At 43.8% G+C, this 22325-nt stretch overlaps 1 protein-coding gene across 2 annotated transcripts in view; it reads right to left on the bottom strand.

Moving 5' to 3' along the window:
• ELP3 (elongator acetyltransferase complex subunit 3) overlaps positions 1 to 22325 on the bottom strand; it is a 1295792-nt gene that overhangs the window by 1149450 nt on the left and 124017 nt on the right. For both annotated transcript variants that reach the window (XM_069605694.1, XM_069605692.1), the window contains exon 2: positions 4456 to 4555. In XM_069605694.1, coding sequence (XP_069461795.1) covers positions 4456 to 4532 — 77 coding nt within the window. In that variant the 5' untranslated portion in view covers positions 4533 to 4555. The remainder of the gene's footprint in view (positions 1 to 4455; positions 4556 to 22325) is intronic.

Genomic DNA, 22325 nt, shown 5'->3' on the forward strand with positions numbered 1-22325 from the left:
ATTTTCCAGTCCGGGCCTTCTGCCCTCGTTGCCTTGAGTTTATCATCATATGCTGGTGCCACCTTGGCACTTCGTTGCTATTTCCAGTCACTCGCGTACAGTTATTGCAGCTCTGGCTTCACTCAGCCGCTCCTGTACCGCGGCCCGCGGCTACAATGTTGCTCGGAAAGCCTTCTTCTCTGGCTTTTCGTTACTTTGTATTGGCGCCCCTCGCCGCGTACGAGGGGCACTTCGGTAGCTTCTTTGTGAGGCCTTCTTCGCCTGCCAACACGGGCAGGTCCTAGCGCCGGCCGCTCACCGCCTCGTGTTGTCCTGCGCTCCCGTACACATGCAAACGGGGCCAGCGACTCCGAGCTGCGGTCTCCCCAAAGGCGCTCGGCCCCCCCACACGGCCCGCACTGTGGCCGCTCACCTCAGAGGCGCCCCAGCCATTCTTCGTTCTTTTCCTTCCTTTGTCGTTGCGGCCGCCATTTTACCTGCTGAAAGTCTGCGATGCCGGGCACTTCACATGCCCAAATCCACCGTTCTCGGGGTTAATATGGCACCGGATCAACAGTAACTGCCCTGCCAGGGTTCATAGTCCAGATCCCATATTTCTGGCATTGGCAGGCCAGTGCAACTGCACTATTTTGCAGGATGTATGCCGGATCACCAGGAGCTCTCCCTAGAGCACTTTTCCTCACATGACCACCAAGCCACACCCCCCTTATTTGATATTTGCAACCAATCGACAAGTGAGTTAGAAAAATTCAACATCATCTGCCTACAACAAACGTGGATCAGGGAAGTACCGCCCTGCAACGGGTTCATTACGTTACTAAATCCGGCAATTAAAGGGGCAATAGGTAGACCCTCCTCAGGATTACTCACACTGATTAAAATAGCGCCAAACTGGAGAATTGCAACCACTACTAACATAAACCCGTGCACCCAAAATACATTAACAATTGTACAACAACAAGACATCCAAGGGAGTGTGAAGTCTTTAGAACGTGTCATTTCAATAACGAACGTACACTGAAACCCTGCAATGATCAACGATAACGCCTTTATGGACGGAATCTTCCTGAAAATAGATGAAACAAGAGCAAAGTACGTGCAAGCAGAAGTCATCATCTGCGGAGATTTGAACATTCACCTCTACACAGAAAAAGGAGAAGTGAAAAAAAACGAGACTCTAACCACGAGAGCAAAGAGGTGGCAGAAGGAAATGAGTATCAGAAACTTCATACCACTTAAACAACCGACTGACGATGCAGGAAAAGCGAGACCAACGTGGGAAAGAGGAAGCTCATCAGCAGCCATTGACTATATTTATCAGAAGAATTGAAAGAATCAATCATGGAGATCAGGATAGATCTTACCAGCGATCATCACCAACTATCAGCAAAGGGACACGGCTTAACGGAACCCAGAAAGCAACTCCCAATTTTACTACTGGAAATAACAGGAAAAAACTTAAGGCTTCGAATAAACAAAGTAGAAACGCAATTATTAGCACAAAACTTACAACATCCTTTAACATCAGACACAGAAAAGCTGAACTATAACTTTCTTCTAAAACCATACTTCAAAGGAAAAAAAAGCAACAAAATTAAACACCACCGACATACATTTAACGCTGAGCTTGTAGAAAAGAAAAAAGAGATGAGAAAAATAATACGAAGGCTGAGGCTAATCAACAATCAGGATTCTGAGCGGCAAATAAAGAAAACAAGACAGACGTATGTAAATTGGAAAAAAATATATGAACATAATGCTTCAAAAAGACACCAAAGCGATAATGAAAACATACAAAACACACAACTTAAGATATCTTTGGAACTTATTCAACAACAACGATAAAAAACAACAAGATTTGCCAGCCAATGTCAATGAACAACATTGGATCCAGCATTTCTCCACAATCTATACAAAGCGAAAGACAGACGTGAACAATAATCTACTCCAGCCCACAAACCGATGGTGTATTCAGTATGAAAATTAAGATCTAATAGAAATGATAACAAAATTGAACACCTTGCGTGCACTGGGACCTGATGGCCTATCAAATGAAGCAATCAGAAAAGAGCCTGAGCTATGGGCAAATGTTATGAACTCCATCCTAATAATAATCAACACAACAAATCAGATTCCACACTCTTGGTAAAAAGCGACAATAATACCAATCTACAAACAAGGACCAAGAGAGGATCCTAGGAACTTCAGGCCCATAGCACTATTGGATCCCTTAGGAAAGCTACTTGCATCTTTGCTACAGAAACAACTAAAGCAATGGGTGGCAGAAAATAACCTTCTTGCAGTACGACAAACAGGTTTCACTGCGAATGTAGGAACAAATGTGAACCTGATTATGATGAACATTATCAAATTGGAAGCCATAAAAAATAAGACAAAGGTTCACGCTGCTTTCATTGACTTAGACATGGCGTTCGATTCAATATCGAGACAAAACCTATGGGGAAAACTAAAAACATGGAATTGTCCAGCAAAAATATCAGAACCGATCAAACAGCTTTATACAAATACTTCAATAACATTAAGAATGACACAAAACGGCATCACAACTGCTTCTACTGACACCATTAACGGACTAAAACAAGGTTGCCCATTGGCAGCCACACTTTACAATCTTTATACTTCAGACATTGAAGCTCACATGAAGAGCAAAATACTGAATTCACCGAAAATAAATTCAATTCAAGTACCGATAATGATGTATCCGATATCATACTACAGGACAAAACAACAGTTGGACTACAGGAACGCTTACATCTAATGAGTGGGTACATGGAAAAGAATGAGTTGCTAATAAACATTGATAAGACAAAAGTGATGTCCTTGACAAAACAACCATTCCAGAGAGACAAACCTCTAAAACTAACAGTTAACGAAACTAGACTTGATGAAGTAACAACATATAAATATCTAGGCATAACCTTAAACCAGTCGTCAACTGAGAAACAATGGATTCTAAAACTAGAAGCAAAGATAGAATCACTAGCACGACAGGGATGTGTAATACATCGAAAATATGGCAAATTCTCACTGAAACCAATACTGGCTTACTACAAACAAAAGGTTATACCAGCAATTACATACGGAAGCGAGTCAATGTTGCATATACAAAATACTACCTGGCTGAGACTAGAAGGAGCATTTTGGCAAAAGATCTTGAAATTACCATCTTCATACCCCATGCTCAGAATACGCCATGAAATTGCCACCCAATCCATGGCCTCCATTGTGAAATGGAAACCACTCGACATTCTACGTAAACTGCTATCAAACAATAGAATACCTGCAATAGATATTTTAAGAGAAAACAAATCGGCAATGAACAACTCAGTACTAAAGACCTGGAAAGAAAAACTATTTCAACTAATGGAATCCGAAGAGACCTCAACCGAAATGCTCATAAAAAGGCCACAACAGGCAAAAAAAAAAAAACACATGATGACAAATGATTGGATAAGGACTTGCAGCGGTGTCACAAAATACCTAAGACACATCAAATGCCGGTCAGACATACAAGCAATTAACAAACCACTGATGTATCTTACAAACTTTCCAGATGCAACAATACGAGATACATACATGAGAATCAGACTCAACATACTGCCGACTAGAGACTACCTGACTGCGACAAAACAACTCCCACCATCGGAGGCAAACTGTTGCTTCTGCAAATCTGACGAACGGGAAACAATTTACCACCTTACAATGAGGTGCCCGGAATTAAACGAAACAGAAGTTTCGAGCCTTCTTTAAGATCTCATCAATTGAAATGGACACAAACATGATGGGAACAAATAATGAATGGACAAGAAAAGAACCTCATCTTTACAATAGTGCAGTTTTTACGAAATATATTGGACCTGATGAATAGGCCATTTGAATCAACAAGTTAATCATTTTTAACAATACTGAAACAACGTCTTATCTAAAGACTTGACCAATAAATGAAGTTTGTAACAAACTATATAATTTTAAATAAAAATTAAAAAAAATGTATTTGGGCAAGCTTAATGGAAGTCAGGTGTGAGTGATGGTCAGTAATTGCCTGACCTCGCCTGGAATTGCATTGGGACATGTCAGGTATACTGCTTGGGTGTTAAGTCTGTTTCCTACCAGTGCGGGCTGTCTGTGTGAAAGGGTTTATGTAGGAAAAGGGGGGCATAGAGTTCCTACGTACCTTATCTGATAGGAAGGGTTAAAGGTGTTACAGGGAAGGGGATACCGCATCTCAGCGTCCCACTCCCCAGAGAACCCTCACCCAGGTCATCCTCCCGCACTGGTCCACCCCCAGGAACTGGATTCAAAAGCGATGGCCATGTCCTGGCCACCTGCAGGATAGATCCCCAGGGACTAGTGGGTAAGATACCCTATGGTTTCTCACACACGCTTGATCAGAATTAATCAATCCATAGATTACCTGGTAATGGTGTTACTCACTTGTTCAGATTCACGTCTTTTCCCTTGTCATGGGCTTCCAGAAGCTGCTTGATCACATCTGAAATAGTCATCATCATCAGCTCAGCATGGCTGAAGTCTCCTGAAACAGACCATTGCCATCAATTAGTACGAATAGAAAACAAAACAATATCACTCATCACTGCATCACAGTATAACTATTTTACCACCACACCTATCACAAACTACTGCACTCTTAGAAAACCCAGTGTGCACAAACACACAACTTTGTAATAAAATGTTGATGCCATGGCTCTGAGGTCTGTCCCAATGCTTGTAAAATTGGTATATTCATAGTTCCGAAAGAGGATAGTAAAACATGAATATATTGGTAAGTCTTGAACTTCAAGTGGGGCGAAAGAGTAGTGAGTCTCTGAAATGGCACATATTGAAGTGGCCTACAAAGTAAGAGGGTGGGCGCAGATTATAATTGTTGAGCATTTTGTTAAAATTCATCAGATCAGGGGTCCAAAACCCTGTTCTGCACATTTCCAACATCCCATTTCTTCAATAACAATTCTTCCTCTACACGGGTAAACTTACAACTAAGTGCAAGAACTTGAACCTAAGTCAACACTGCCTGGCTAACAGCTCCTTACACCACTTCCAGGCAGCCCTGCTTTTTTTTTTTTTACATAGAGCTTCTTTTCTTTCTTATAGTACTCACTGGTTTATGCACTCCCAATTCTGCTAGATACATGGAAAGTTGATAATGTGGGAATTTGGAGATGGAACCAGGTCTCCCACTTCGATATTCTACATCTACCCCAAAACTATTTGGCACAAACAAATTGCAAGAGGATGCACACCTCTAGTACCAGTTGTGAATGGTCAGAAATATGAGGTGGACAAATTGGTAAAGGTTTTTCACAAGAAGCCACTTTTATTAAATCACAAGGATTTGATAAACACCTGACTATCCCTAACCTCACAATGATTTCCCCCTGCCTATTAAAATAAACTAAAGGGACACGCTAACAAAAGGAATCTGTCCTTCACACCCATACATACATCCAACTCATAAAAGGGAATATATGGCAATTCAAATGTAACAGAAATAACAGTCAATATAAACCTAATAAATGTGTATTCTTGTAACTTGGGTTGGATCCCCTTTACCCAGATTAGAACAGGACTTTCAATTAACAGTTCAAATAAGAAAGTTCTGTTATGTAACCAAGTTTGGATCATAAAGTTCTTCTTGCTTTAAAAGTCTTTCACTTGTACTTTAATCAACAGTTCAACCGGACGATATGTCTTTATCTCTCCCCTTCTGAAAAGAGTTCAACACAATTTCTCTTTTTCTTAAGAAACAAAACGCTTTCACTATTGAACTGTAACACAATGTTTGTCAAGATGATTCTGCCAACAATTCATGAAACACTTTAGGCGTTTTGCCACTTCTTCACTGCCTTCAACCACAATTCAAAACTTCAATGATTTATTCATGGTCCACTAACCTTCCAGGACTATGATATGATAATTTATTTATATTGTGCCCATACACAAGTGTTTCAGAGCACGACCAAGCAAAGGGAGGGGAACAAGGGATAATAAAAACAATCTTACTAGGCCCAGTGACATTAAGAACGCGCAAGTGCATGGAAAAGAGAAAAGGGAAAAAGTGCGAGGAAGGGGGAGAAATGGAAAGTCAAGCACAAAGGAGAGAACAGAATACATAAGTGCAATAAAAATCAATAAATGCAATAAATAATAAATGCAGGCAAAGGCGAGTGCATGGTTTGTCAGATAGGGTATATCTGATAAGTGCAAGAGATGAATGGGGGACTGTATGGGTACAGATACAAAATCCCAGTGCAAGGGGTGGCTTGGAGGCAGTGCAGGAGGGTGAGCAGGTACCTGGGCCAGAAGGACAAAGGGTGGCCAGGAGCATGTTGCTGTGAGATTGAACAGATCAGCAGGGGAGAAGAGGGGCAAAGAAAGAAGCAAAGAGGAAGGTCTTGCGGTGCTTCTGGAACCGGAGATGGTTCTCCTCTAGTTGCAAGGAGGCCGGGAGGCTGTTCCAAAGGGAGGCCCCCGCTGAAGACAAAAGATCTGCCCCCAGCTCGTTTCTTTGAAAAACGACTGACCTTGAGGGAGTTATAAGTAGAGGAGGGAAAGGGCTCAAGAGGGGAGGTATTTACGGAGGGATAGTTGAAGGTATGTTGGACCCAGGCCCCAGAAAGCCTTGTGGGTAATGCAGAGAGTTTTAAATTTAATCATTGCGTCCACTGGGAGCAAATGAAGGGATTTCAGAGCTGGGGAGATACGATCCCAGGGCTTAAGGCCAAGGACAAGTCTTGCAGTCCTGTTCTGGATTAGTTGTAAAGCGCAGAGAGTGGAGGCAGGAAGATTTAGAAAGAGGCTGTTACAGTAGTCCAACCTAGAGAGAACCAGAGCTTGGGAGACAGTGAGCTCCTGGGGGAAGGAGAGGAAAGGAAGAGTGCCTCTAAGGAGGTGCAGTAGGAAGTATGACTTTTCTGAGACGTCAGAGATTTGTGCGAAGAATGAAAGAGTCAAGTCAAAGATGACCCAGAGATTCTTAACCACACAGGTAGGGGTAGGAGGAGGGCCAAGGGAGGCCGGTCAGAGGTTGAGGGGAACGGATGATGAAGGTGTACCGATGAGGAGGATCTCAGTCTTGCTGGCATTTAGACAAAGATCGTTGGCGGCACACCAGTTTTGAATGGCGGTTAGGCAATCAGAGATGAGGGAAGGAGAGGAGGTGTCTGAGGGAAGCCTGAAAATGAGTTGGGTTTTATCAGCATAGCACTGGAAGTTTGAGAAGAAAATGTTAATGCAGTAAGCGATAGTAGCTAGGTATTGGTTAAAAAGCCAGGGCGAGAGGTTAGACCCCTAGGGGACACCGCAGGTAGAGAGGGAGATGGAGGAAAGGAAGGACCCAAGACTACGACTAAAAAGGGCCCTGTACTGGCATTCCTGCCTGCCAGGACAAACACTCCTAACACTACTACAAGCGGTTTGTGCAAGGTCTACTTCAACCTTTAGAAAAGTCTTTAACTTGCAACAACATTGAATTTCACAACTTCTTTTGGGAAGACAATATACACATTGGTGCCATTTATTCCACTCTTATTTTTGCCAAAGGCAATGCAGGTTATGCTCCTCTCCTCCTTGATATTTTATGCTAGGTGGGCCTCTCTCCTGCCACCTTTATTTTCCCACTTTCTCATCAATTAACTGCGCACCATGGTTCCTTATTACACGTGCCCCTCTTTGGGTTAGGCAATGCTTGTTGGTGTCTTGCTTAACTATCACTTCTTCCACACTCTGGCAACAATGGTCACAATCTTCCTGCAAAAATGTGTTCTTGTTATTTAGCCAACATAGATTATATGCTCTGTGAAGTATTCGCTCCTCTTTACTTTGGCAATGATGGTTTGGGTTACCTTGCTTCAATGTTGCCATCTCTTTACTTTGGCAATGATGGTTATAACAAGTCAACCAAGTAAACAACCGGATTTTTTATGCCTCACAGAGACGTGGCTAAGGGATACTTCTGCTCCCCTATTCCCACAGTTCCTCTACGATGGATATATTATTATCCATCAGGACAGGAATGCGGTTCATCCGGGGAGGGGAGGAGGATAATTGCAATAATCTTCATATCCTCTTTGAACTTTTCCAGACTACCATTTGTTCATGACTTAGCAATGGAGGATATACTTGTACGCCTGGTGACCTCCTCTTGTCACTCTATTAATTTTCTAATCACTTATCGCCTACTGGGCCCCCATACCAGTTTTGTGCAGCCTTTTTTGGAGCTTGTTGCCTCGCTCCTCAAATACAGTCATTTTATAGTCACTGGTGATCTGAATAAATCGGTTCAATTCTCCACATGTACCTTCATTACAATCCTTTTTTGATACTCTTCTTGATCTTGGTCTTATTCAACTGGTTGGTGAACATACTCACAAACAAGGTGGTATTCTGAATCAACTTTTTTCATCTGATCCTAACATCTCAGTGCTACCTGTTCATCTGGTGCCCTAGTCTGACCATCATCTTGTTACACTCTTACTAGCTGGTGCCCCTAGTTTGGATATTTTGCATCCAACCATGTTACTCAAGAGGAACCAGAGGTCTGTTATTAAATCAAACTGACCCACTGACGTTCCCATTGAATTTAATGTTCTATGGCATGCTTTGTTAGTGGATGAGATAATCTGGCTCCACTTGTTTTTCTGAGTGCATAAGCATCCTACTCGGCCCTGGTTCTCAGAAGAACTTAGACACGCTAGATTAGAACTTCGGCAAGCAGAACGGAAATGGCATGTATCCTATAACCTAGCGAAAAACTAATTTATATCACCTTCCCTAGGAAATATCATGCCATGATTCGACAGACTAAACAGAATGTCTTTACCCACAAAGTTATGACGGCCCTCAATTGCTCTAAAGAGATTTTTTCCATGGTCAAATCGTTTTCCTCAATGACTCGTTTCTTACCTAGCATAGCTCCTTCCCAGCTACGCTGTGATGCCATGGCCCCATTTTTCTGCACTAAGATGAGAGTATTCGTCATTGTATTTTGCTTGAACAGATTATTCCTGCTCAGACAACTGGCCAATCAAGGCAACCTTCGGCTGCCAGGCTGGTCTGACTTTCCAGTCTTCTCGAACAATATGGTTCTTTTAGCTGCTAGGAAACTTAAATCCGCAGCTCCCTTCCATCCAGTTCCACTTAAGGTCTTTAATGACCTTCTGCCAGAGTTAATACCTTTATTAACTCAGGCGGTCAACTCCTCATGTCAATCAGGCTGCATTCTTGAGACGCTTAAACAGGCTATTGTGATCCCTTTTATAAAAAAAGCTGTCACTGGATGAAACTGATCTATCTAATTTCCGCCCTATTTTTTTACTGCCTCTCTATGAAAATCCTTGAAGCTTTGGTGTATGCCCTTCTTTCCTCTTTTCCTGAGTCTTTTTATCTGTTGGACCCCTTCCAGTCAGGTTTTAGGCCAGGCAAGGGCACCAAGAGAGTGTTAGTTTCGGTGGTGGATGATCTAGCAAGGTTGCTTGATGGAGGCAGATTTGGGGCCCTGATATTGTTAGATCGGTCTGTGGCCTTTGAGACCGTGGACCATTCTATTCTCCTCAACCGCCTTGTTTCTGCCGACCTGTCAGGTAATGTGCCGGCCTGGTTTAACTTGTTTCTGACGAGCAGGGGCCAATCACTGTCCTTGCTTCCTTTCCTGTCTTCTGCTGTTTCTCTGTCCTGTGGTATCCCTCAGGGATCGGCCCTGCCCCCTATGTTGTTCAACATCTATGTTCAGCCCCTTGTTGAGTTCGCACAGCTTCACGTGCTACTCATATGCAGATGTCACACCGATCCTGGTGCGGTTAGATCTTGACCGGAGCCGTCAGCTCGCTTGTGTGGCTGTCTTCCTGCCGTGATGGGCTAGATGGGCAGAAATTGGCTGAAACTTAATGGAGATAAGACGGAGGTCCTGGTGGTGGGTGTCTCTTGTTCTATTTCTTGCTCCAAGTCTTGGTTTTCTTCTTTTTGGCCTTATTCACTTGGGGAGTCTCCTGTTCCAGTGACGGCACTTAAAAACTTGGGGGTCTATTTATTTTCATCCCTCTCCATGGGCTTGCAGGTTAGTGCAGTCTGTAAATCTGGCCACTCTGTACTGAAAGTGCTTCGTAGAGTTTCGCCATTTTTGCCAACTCACATAGTTGTTTCCTCAATTGTAAACAGTTGTTTAGACTATTGTAATACCCTGTATTTAGCTCAGTCAAAAGGCCTTATTCATCGTCTACAGTTACTTCAGAACCTGACCGCTCGAGTAGCCACGGCTAACCCGTATGGCCCTCATATCAGCCAGTCCTGGATCACTTCGCTGGTTGCATGTAGAAGAGAGAATATATTTTAAATCTCTCTGTATTGTTCATCGGGCCCATTATAAGATTGGGCCATCTTTCTCCAAGACATGTTTGTACCGTATGTAACCAGTAGGGCTCGCCGATCTAGAAACAAATGCTTGGTTACGGTTCCTAAAGTTCGTTTGACTATGGTTGGCGGACAGGCCTTTTCTGTGGCAGCTAGCAAACTTTGGAATGTCCTCCCGGTTAGTTTGAGGGGTACTAGCGGCCTTTTTCATTTTCGTCATCTTCTTAAAACTATTCTATTTTAGCCGTGGTGGCTGTTGTCCTTCTACGTTGCATCCTCGCGCCAAGATGCCAATGGTGAAGGTGCGCGCTACAAATATGCCCAACATAACATAATTAGCTTGCTTCAGTATTGCCCACTCTTTGCTTTGACAATGATGGTTTTGGCTAGCTTGCTTCAATATTGCCCTTGTTTTACTTTGGCAATGGCGTTGGCTTTTAGAACAACGATTGTAATCTTTCTCTTCTTGCCACCGGGAATTACCCGAGAATGGTAAACTCATAAGCTTCAGCACACACATCCGGGCGATCCGCTGCCACTGCTCGCTCTGCCTTGTCTGCTGCTTCCTACACGGCAGCCTGCTTTGGTTTTCCTGTGGCTCGTGCCTAACGGGAAAGGAGTTTTTCTCGCTCCCAGTGCACACCGGTGCTCGCCAGCCACCGGGACATTCGACACAATTAGGAGAGCCTCTCTCGCCAGGGGGAAAGCCTGCCACAACGCTGCTTCCTGATGCGCAACCTCTGAAATCAGGTTCAAACACGAAGACCCTCTCTGGACCAACATTCGCTACAAAACTAGCGGCGGCACCGGTGGCTCCTCTCTTCTTCCAATGCAACTGAGACTGGTGGTCACTGCAACTCCACCTTCTCATTTTTGTTCCAACGACCTGTCCTGACGGGGCCTTATATATTCAAAAGTCCCGCTCCGTTGTGGGTCATTAGAACCAGTAGACTGCACCTTGCAGTTTAGTACCTCGGAGTCCCTTTTCCTCGTCCCAGTACTCAGGGCATTGTGGGATTTGAAGTCCCCAATGTTCTGATTAGCTTTTCCTACATAACTATAAACTTCAACTTTATTGGATTTACATTGTTTAGTGAATAACTCCCTAGGGAACATTTTTAGATATTTAATGGTTGATTCAGATTCAAGGAAAAATTATGTTCACCAGAACTCAGAGTATTAATATTCTGATTCCCAAATACATCTCTCTGGTGAACCCAACAGGGTTCGAAATTGCGATTCAATGACCAGGTGTTAAAACCCAGCTCCTGGGTGTCTGGCATCACCCAGTAGGCAGGGGCTACTGTAGGAGAACCAGGAGCTACTAGATATGCTGCTCCTCTAACTTGTTTGTATTTTGTATGAACCATTGTGCATTAGATGTGTTCTAATTCTTCTTTATTAACATTCTGAAATACCCAAAATGAATGTCACACTTACAGGTTCGGAAGGCACCAGTTGGCCCTAGGAGACAAATGTAGCTCTGGTAGCTATTGGTTTGAAGCTAACCAGGCTCTACTATGGTAGCAGCAGGAGCTAAATAGCTCATAGCTCCCCTCAATTACGAATTCTGCACAAGAGGTTTCACTACCCTCAACGTGGGTAGTTTTGCAAAGGGAAATCCTATTCCGACAACAAGCCATTAAATATTCTGGGACTATAGATATCTCCCTCTCTGAAGAGGGAGAAAAATACTGCGTCTCTCCTAACAGAATCCTTGACGCGCTGTGTCCCTGTGAAGCTGGTTCTCTTTCACTTCCATGATCGGGAACTGGTGCCGCAGGGACCTTTTTCTTTTTTTTCTATTTTCTTTTTGTCGGGCAGCTGCAGGGGTGTCCCCTGCAACCCCCGCTCACTATACTGTATAGTATGCTAAGTGGGGAGTTGCGAGGGACACCCCCGCAGCTTGTTATTTTTTTACTTGGCTCAGCTGCGGGGGTGTCCCCCGCAACTCCCAGTCACTATACTATATAGTATAGTGAGCGGGGTGGTGTTTTTTTTCCTACCCCACCAAAATATACATACCACAAAAGGATCAAACTTTTTGTAGTTCGAATTTTTGGTGGTATGTATTTTAGGTCTTTTGGTGGGGTAGGTAAAATGGATTTGGTAATTTCGGCCGATTTCTGCAGAAAAATATTAATTTCCTTCTTTAACCTGCACAGTATGCAATATATCTTTAAGAATGTTTGTTAAATCTTGTAAACAGAGCCCTCGGGGAAGTGTGACGATTCACAGGATCTTGTCACTTCACCCTGTGAGGCTAGGGAGGTGAGTCCGCTATGCAACATTATTCCTAGGGGTGGCAACAAGTGGGACCTCACAAGGAGAGACTCCCCTCCTGCAGATAAGGACTCCCCTTCCATCAAGAAACAACTTAAACCCCTCAATGAAAAAAACCTGTATCACCAGAACTTCCTGTGAACCATGCTACACCACAGTGTTTGTTATTATAACATCACAGAAAACCAACAACAGAAAGTCAAATATACTGAGAAGAAGAAGAGTGTGAAAAACATGAAGAGTACTCCGTGGTTGGAAGCCAACCATACTGAAACAAAGAGGTTCGAGCAAGAAATAACAAACGCTCAAAGGAGAGAGACAAAGGATTACAGGTCTAGGTTAGGTAAGACCCAAAACTTCCTCATAAAAAGAGAGGAAGGACCGATATGCAATGTCGGTGGAGCCTGGGAAGTTTGAACCGGGGAAGAGGGAGAAGCCTGGAAAGAGGGAGAAGCCAGGAGAGTCCAAGAGGTCCGCGGTTGAGAGGACGCAAGCAACCAAGAAGAGAAAGAGGCACAGAGCAGGCAGAAGACTGAACCGTGTCCCTGTGAAGCTGCTCAAGGCGGTGGCATGACCCAAACAGGGTGGACCGGCTGGTCCTTCAACTACGCTGAGACTGCAGGAGAACGGGCAACGCGGAGCAAACCAGAAAAGGAAGAACAAAACAACGCAGGCTGCGTTCATTGTAGCAGAGTGTGCCCAACCCAACCGGAAGAACCGGTGACGCCAACCCAACTAAGAAGAGGTAAAGGGAACGGCGGGTGACCCTGGAGGGGAGAAGGGCTGGAGAAACCTATGAAAGCAAGTAATAAGTACATCAGGACCCATCATACTTGTCCCAGTATTTGTGAATATAATAAAGAAAGTGAAGAATATAAAGGGGCTATGCATACTTGTCCCAGTGGTTGTGAATAATATTAAGAAAGTGGAGCATGTAGAGCTAATCATTACGCTCGCCTCATCAAATGTGAAGGTCACAAAGAGTGTAAAGGACACTTTGAAGCCCCACTCAGCCAATCCAAATAGAACTGATATTTCAACTAAGTGTGGTCAATAATAAAGCACACTGCAAGATTCGAAAAGGATCAAGGGCCAAGACCCTATCTTGGTAAACTAAAGAACAGTATTTAAAGAACAAAAGGGGAAAACTAGGAGGTCGGCAAGTCCTCTAGAGGAACTTAAGGTACTGGTTCAGCATATCTCAAAGAACTATTTCAGGATAACATACTGAGGCTTGAGAAGCCTGTCGAGGAGAAGGGAGTCATTCTCCTGGACCCCTTTTGGTTTGATGTGTTGATTGAATAGTGGAAGGGTCAGTATAGGGTAATTTTTGGACAGAGGACGGACTGTTGATTTTGATTACATACCGGACGACAAGCACCCTAGTTAGTTTATTTTAGGTAGGGCAAACCCTTATTGTTAGGGATAGAGAGGCATTATCATTTTTAAAATAATACATTGTGAGAATGCCACCAATAGGTTTGCCTCCTTCTTGTGATCACAGAAGCTACCCCGCCAACCAAACTTTGTATTATAGAATTTACTTAACTTGCCTATGAAAGAACCGTGTTTCAAAAGGAATGTTCCATGAGTTAAGAGACAATTCAGCTTGCATTATTCTCTATAAAATAGGTATTATTAATTCTGCGGGGTTTCATGTCTTTACTCCATTTGTATTTACTAAGGGTCTTTCCTGTACCATAAATACTTCATAGCACTTCCCTCTGTCCCACTCCAACCTGCCTTTTTGAAGGGGGTTCCCCTTTTTCCCCCCATCCCAGGCGTCCCTTTCCCACAAGAGGGATTTAATCACCCCTGCCCCTCGCATTCGCCCCATCCTAACGGTCATCCCGTCACTTACCCCATTCCCTTGACACAGCAGTGCTGCTGCCTCTTCCGCTCCACAACACTAATGGTGCTTGGTGCCTCCCAGTCCTTAACGCCCCCTACCTGCCCACTCCCTGCTCGTTTCCCATACACATACCCTCCCTGCACTTCTTCCTGTAGTTCTTTGCTAAGCTACAAGTGCAGCATGGTAAAGACCTGCATTGCACAAGCTGTGCAGCAAAAAGACCTCACCATCTGGAGCAACGCAACACGGTGGTTTATTAAAACAAGCATGCGAGTGAGGTTTTTTTGTATAGTGCACACTTAATAGAATCACATTTTGGTGGTTTCCCAGTTTTAGCAGCTAATGGGCCTAATGTGGAGCAAAGTAAATAATATGCTGTTGTGACGGTGTGGCATCACCAGAACAGTTGAGACACAAAGTAGGGCTGGATGAATACTTGCCAGGTTTGGGTGAACTCCAGAAAGGATCACTAGGGAAAACCAATGTCAGGGTGGAGGAGTAACACAAGGAAATCTATTCTGTACATAGGGACTACGGTCAGAGAGAACATTTCTGAGTCACAAGCAGGTGTTCTTGTGTGTCCTGTGGCAAACCAGAAAAAGGACTTGGACTACAGGGGGTCACGATTCAAGGGTGTTTATTCAAATAAAAGAAAAATGCCCATCTGGACTGTGATGAATCCTATGGCGTCCTCACTAAGGCCCTGCCTAAAGTCTCCTCCCAGGTGGCCAGGGAAAGGCAGACGCTTCCTGACCATGGGGGTGGTATTAGGCAGGTGGATCACCTTGGAGGAGAAGGGCCCCACAGGAGCAGGAGGACTCGTTGGGTGAGACACGGTATGTGTCTTCCTCAAGGAAGGAGTTATCACTGATACCGGAATATGTAATTGCTTGCTGTCAAAGAGCTTTTATTTTCCCAAGCTAATCATCTGAATGCGAGTGAAAACAAGCATAACCAGTTATGTAGTGGGAGTAAGAAGACCCTTTTTAAAGTCACTGACATTCATACAGATGAAAGCTCCTATGAACCCCAGGGGAGTCTTTTAATATTACCAGTTTAGACCCTGAAACCCCTAATTCCTCTGTAAAGTCAAATCCTTCATTGAATCTTTGTAATACTCCTTTAGGGAATTCCTTTAGAAAAGTGATTTCTTCATTGTGGACTCAAAGTCCCACAATTCCGAAAGTACTGGGACAAAGAAGAGGGCTGCAGAGGCAGGAGACTGCAAGTTGCAGTCTATTAATGGTAGTGACCCACACCTGAGGGAGACCGGGAGGCACAAAAACCCCCCTGCGAGGTTGGCATCATGGAAGGAGACACAGACAACAGATTCAATGTAACAGAAACACCTTTATTAACTTAAATGTCAGGATGGTGTAAGGCCTAACTTGCCCTATGCTAAGGTGGGATTTCCCTACCCGAAGAAACTAAGGATAGTCTGTGTCAGTAAGTTCAACTTAAAAGTCTGTCTGTGTCCAAAACCTATGCTTGCCCTCACGACTAAAACAAAACAATGTGTAGGGCTGCCAACCATAAAATAAACAGTGTTCCAAAAGTAAAGTTCTGAGCCATTTCCAGCTCGGGCTTATTCTTCAGCTTCTCCTCCCAAAGTACTAACAAGTTTACCTTTGTTAAAGTTACCTTCTCTTGAATTTAAGGTTATACGGTTCCACACCTTTTTAAATGTCAGGATATCCTTCCCCAAGTTCAATACAGTTTAATTGCAGCAAGTCTCAGGGTTCCCTTCCCCAAATTCAATGCAACAGTTGTCACAAAACAAAGTATCTTGAGGCTCCGTCTTTAAGATAAGTTCCAACAATTCTTTGCAGCTCAGGGTTCCCTTCCCCCCCCAAGCTTTAAATGCACCAGTAGTAGTTTTCCTTTTGACTTAATAGTAGGTTTCCTTGTTAACACATAAGGGTTCTCTGGTCTGGGCGCAGTTGTCAGATCACACGATACAGCCATCAAAGGTCGCGCAACCAGGAACCTTTAGTTCTCTTTCATCAGTTTGATATTCAACAAACAAATGCTTCTCAAATGTAGCTTCAAACAAACAGATTCTCGGACTTGACTTTAACGGTGTCAAGTCATAATATCGAATGCAATATTTTCGAAAGTCAAAATGTCAAAAAAAAAATGTCGAAAATAAAAATGCCGAATTACAAAAATGTCGAATTTTTTTCGATATTTTTTCGAATTAATGTTTAAATAATTAATTATAGTTTATAAAACATAATTTTTTTACATGGTTAAAGGTATATCCATGGTGGGTGGGGGGGATGGGGAGGAGGGGGGGGGGGGTTGGGGTTTGGGATGGTTTTTTTTAATAATTAATTATTTAATTAATGATTTATTAAATACTTTTTTAAAAAAATTAAAGGTATATCCATGGGGGGTGTTGGGGGGGATCGGGAGGAGTGGAGGGTTGGGGTAGGGGTTTGGGATGGGGGGTTTGGGGGGGGACCCCCCCCAATAAAAAACGTTAGTATGTGTGACATTTTACATAGTTATTTTAACATTGTTTTTTTCGATTTTTTTTTCGACATTTTATTTTCGAATTAATGACTTTTTCTATTATATGTATGTGTTTTCGACATTTTTGAATTCGACATTTTTTTTCGACATTTTTGTAATTCGACATTATTTTTTCGATATTATGACTATAAACCACTTTAACTCTGTAGTCCGAGTCCTTAATCCGATTTGGTTTACCAATTTCCTTTAGTTCGTTATTCAATATTTGCAGATTTGCTATGCATCGCACCACTTGCCTTTCTTTCATTCATATAACTTCACAGCTCCATCTGTAACTGAAGCATTTATTCCCTCTGCATGTTTACTACTTTTGCAGCCCGCCCGGAGCGCCCCAGTCTCTGGGTTTTCTTCCCCAGCACTCACCTGTCATGCGAGTCTTCCTGCGGCAGCTCTGGCTGCTTTTCTCCTTTGCTTTGGCTGCTGCTTCGGGTTCTGCAAGCCCTGCTCGCGTGTGCACAGGAACTCAGCTGGCAAATGCAGCTTCAATACCTCTATGAGGCCGGACACAGAGTCCTCTTTGCTTTTGCCTCGCTGCAGCTCTGTTTGCTCCCACTTCACACGGGAGGCTTCACTCGGCTTGGGCATGTCGGCCGGCGTCCGTCTCCACCTCGGGTCCCGGTGGACTGCCTCGAGACTCCCAAGGGTTTCCTACTGATCTCTGCCCAAGTTCCCCAGATCTCTCTCTCGACTTCATAGGCTTCTCCTTTTATACACCTGTGGTTCTTCAATAGGCTGCAGGTGTATTCCATTATTCAATTCTGCCTGACCCTGATTAAGAGGACATGCCTGACCTTCATACCTTGCAGGCATCTTCTTCGTCCCAGTACCTAAGTGATGAGAGCGAGTGGTTTACATTACTCTCATTAATGGAATGTTCATAGTCGTCTCAATCAAGAGAAATTTATTGAAAAAGGAGTACAAAGGGGAGTGAATGAGAAATATTCTAGGAGTGACCCCATTTGTATCAGTCAAGGCAAAGAAGGCCTAATCAAAATCGAGGGCCAAGTTCTAAAAGAGATAACCGAGAACAAGCTGAATATAGACAATCTATATAACGACAAAGTACAGGAAGAAACCAAAGACTGAACTGTTCAGAAGAATAGGAATTAGTGCAGAAGGAAAATGTACTTGTTGGATAAGTTCACCAGAGAAAGAGAAAAGAACCACTCTTCTCAGAGGAAAACAAGAGAAGAAACAAAAGCCCACTATAAGAGTGAATTAACTGTACTAAATGATAAAAAATAGTCACTAGAGACTACTCAAAGATCATCTATTGAAAAGAAGTGGTGAGAAACCAACAAACAGGAGAAGAGAGACATTTTCCAGACATTGAGTTAATAAGATAGTGGTGGAGTTAGGCAGGTTTAGAGTTGGACGGTGGACAGTTGGATTTGAAGACATTCACTGAAGATTGACAAACACCTTAGCTAGCTTTGTTAGGTAGGGACGCCTTATAGTACAGGGTAAGCTAGGCTTTATTTGTTTTCTTTAATAAACTTACCAGTGAAATGTCTAATCAGAGTCTGTGTCCTTCTTCTGACCTACCACAACACTTATCTTTTTAACTCTGTTTTACATAGGGCATGCACCCGTTCAATTCTTTCAGGTGCTCATACCTTGGTCGGCTTCCCCAGCCTTGATATATAGTGTTTGTATCTCTTTCACTCGTCTTTATCAGTTCCACATATCTTTGTTGGTTTTCACAACCTTGGTATAAAGCACATGTATCCTTTCCACTCCATTTTACTTAAGGCGCGTGCCCATTCAGTTCATTTAGGCTCTCAAACTTTGGTCAGCATCCCAGCCCTGAAATACAGTGTTCGTATCACTTTCACTTGTTTCTACAGGGGGCATGTGCTTGTTCCATTCTCTCAGGCTATCGTACCTTTGTTGGCTTTGCCAGCCGTGGACCTCTCCCGTCATGTTTCTTCAATTTCCGTAACCTCATCGGTTTTGGCAACTTGGGAAACCAACATGCGTAGCCCTCACTGGCGTTCTCAAGTTGGGAGCGTTCGCTTTCCTCCTGGTGCTCGTCTTGACGGCAAGTGCCGTGGGGAAAACAGGCTCCTTTCCGCTGTCTGGTCTCAGCATCAGTTGCTGGGCCCCAAGCCCACCACTGCTCTCCAGTGGTGGTGCGCACCAGTGTAGATGGGTTTCTTCCCGTCCTTCTCCTGACCGGAGCCTCTTGCTTGGTCAGGGCACCTGCCACTCTGCCTCCGGCTAGCGGTTCCCTCTTCGCCCACACCACGGCTGGTTCTGCAGCTTGGCATAGCTCTGACCCTCCAGGACGTCGTCGCTACAGAGACTCGCCTATTCATTGTGGTTGCTCTCCTCCATCATTAGGGGTCTCTCCCTGATTCGTAGTTCGTTCTGCTCTTATTCACATCATTAGAACCAACATAATGGTGTCATTCCTCTTTGATTATGTCATTTAGATGATCTTCGGCATTGCCCGAAGCCAAAAGAGTGAAAGAAGGGTCTTTGTTGGTTATAGTCAAAACGGGAGATACCAAAGTCTTTCCAACACCCATATAGCCAGAAAGGGTGTTAAGGACTGGGAGTTCGTCATCAGAATGGGAGGCCTTGTCCCCAAAAGCTGAGTCACTCCCAGTGAGGTCCCACTTGCCTAGACCACTAGGGAGGGTCTTCCTAGCAGGCTCACTTACATAGCTTCAAAGTGGGTGGGAACTGTGCAGGGTCAGAAATGCGAGACAGACAGAAAGGTATAGTTTTCTCAACGTTGGCCATTTTATTACAATAAAAAGGGTGAGATAAACACCTATCTTTTCCTATCGAAACGAGAATATGCCTACCTAGCCAACTAAAACAAAAAAAGAAGACCTAGTGTCCAAAAAGCATCTGACCCTCACACTAATACATACAACACAAATGTGTAAGGAATATTTGGCTATCTTCAGCTCAACAAAACAATGCAAAAGTTCAAACTTCTAGTTTCTAGAAAGTACTCCTAATGACCAGGGTTGGGCGCCCTTCCCCTGCATCAATTCAGGAATACCCGAGGAAAAGTTCTGATTCAACAACTATCTGTTCAGTTCGACACAATGTCTTTTCCATCCACTGCATCGTTCCACTTGGTAAGGCAAATGTCTTTTCCATAAACACTTGTTCAAAAACTAAAGCAGTAGTTCTCCTCCACAATATCCTTCTTAGTAAGGCAAATATTTATTATTTCATAAATATTAGTTCATATGCCGAGGCAATGGTTTTCCTACACTATAATGTCTTTCTCAGGTTTCAAAGAAAATCATTCCATGGGAATAAAACTTGTGATGAGTTAAGATTTAGTCAGGATAGTACATTACTTTTGGAGGATGCAGCACTTTACAACAATGATGTAGTTATCAATGTCTCTTCACAACACCTTTTTAACACAGTCCTATTTCTTCCATTCAACTGTTTCTTTCTTTGCTGGCCTACTCGCCTGCCAGCACCAACTATAAAAGGTCCCTTTCCTGGTTCACTCTCCTGCCAGGAATAAAATTCCTACTACTACTGGCTGCATGGGAGGAGATCCTAGGCTGGGGGTTAGTGAAGACACTGCAGGATTCAACACAATCCCCTCTGGGGAGAAAGGACAAATTGTCCAGATTCCTTAGAGTCCCGAAGTTCCCAGAGGAGAGCGGCTGTTATGCTCACCTGGTCTCTGCAGAGGCGTTGGGACATAGTTGCAGCCCTCCCTGAAATTGAATCACCCCCTTCAGGCCTCTCCCTCAGAAGAAAAGATGTGAGCGGTGGTATGTCGTGATACTGCTCCTGTGAATTATGGAAGATAAGCTCTCCGTCCTTCTAGTTCTGGCAGGGGCGCGTGGAATGGGATCTAGTTACTTCACGGATCCCGGATTAGGATTGTCCAGTCCAGCTGCGACTATGCTTCTCTTTATGATTGGCAAGTCTTTCTTGAGCTCTTGTGATGCTGTTCGTTCCGTTTAAGGTCTTTATATGTTGCTCCTATTTATGCCCGCAATAATGTCTCTCTTCTGTTTTCTTCCCTTAGATAGAAATGCGGTCTCAATGCAGCGGTGAGACGCGGCCAGATGGAAGATGGATGCTATCGCAATGTACAACAGCAGGTAAGTGATGGTTTAAGAAAAAGCGCAAAGTATGGCGAAGCACAACCTTAAACTGACAGTTTTTTTGATGTCTAACCTCGTCTTCTGTTTTCCCTTGCAGGCGCTGCTGTCGAGGATGGAGCGTGTTGTGCTGCGGTGCCAAGATGAAGATTTCGGCGTTCCGGAAAGTGTAAAGATGAATACTTGGTTTGCCGAAGAGATGTACAGGTAAGAACAGCTTCCCCCAGTTGCTAAGTATGCTGGCAGGAAGCAGGATGTCCAGGAAGCAGGATCTTCAAAAGGTAAGTCTGACCTCAGGCGACGGTGAGCGTTGCACAGCTTGCAAGTGCTGAACAACGCGAAGCGTCTGTCTTGAGGATCGGGGCAGTTTATATAGCTGAGATTGTGGGCACGCCCATTAGGGCCGGCTTACCAGCTACACCCTGCCACTCCTAGAGAGTGAGCACGTGCGAAGGCAATCCATTAGCAGCTACACCCAAGAATACACTTGGCGCTACTTAATGGATGGAATGTTCAAGGTTAATGCATCAAAGGGCACCAGGACAGTGTACACCCAGGTCTCCTGTGCATGCGACCCCTGCATGCCTGTGCCCCTGACTTCATGACCATGACAGCCGCCCACTCTGCTTGCTGGCTCCTTCCAGGTCTCTTCCTGAATTAGATTTTATAACAGTCTGGCTGCTGGTCACCATTCATGGCTTCAGAAGGTTGTTGTACAAAACACAACAGCAAAAATGTATTTTTCCATCTCATCTTTCGGTATGGCCAAGACTCTTCTGGGCTGCATCCCACTACAGGCTCTGTCTCCTTCTTAGCCCACAAAAGGTTTGGTCTCCTTTTCTTTGCTGTGCATATTCTCATTAATGGTCCTTTAGCCTTTGTCAGGAAATGCACTACAATCCCTGCCTCTCAATTTATTCCCCTCCAGCAGCCTCTTTGCTTCAGATTTTGTCTCCTTTTTGCTTTGGTTTGTGTCAGCTTCTCTCTTGCTCATCTTCCTCCTGTACTGGGTTTTGGCCAAATCAGATCAGAAGATCTGTCTCCTTTTCATGTTTTTGTGCCCAAAGAAAGTAAAGTGGTTGGTTTTAACAATAATAGCAAGGATGTAAAACATGTTTGTGTTGACTCTACAATATATGCCACGCTACCCTGAGTTCTTCTTCATGTCACTCCCAAAT

The sequence above is a fragment of the Ambystoma mexicanum genome, chromosome 4p (assembly GCF_040938575.1).
Source record: "Ambystoma mexicanum isolate Mex_15411 chromosome 4p, UKY_AmexF1_1, whole genome shotgun sequence".
Classification (NCBI taxonomy): Eukaryota; Metazoa; Chordata; class Amphibia; order Caudata; family Ambystomatidae; genus Ambystoma; species Ambystoma mexicanum.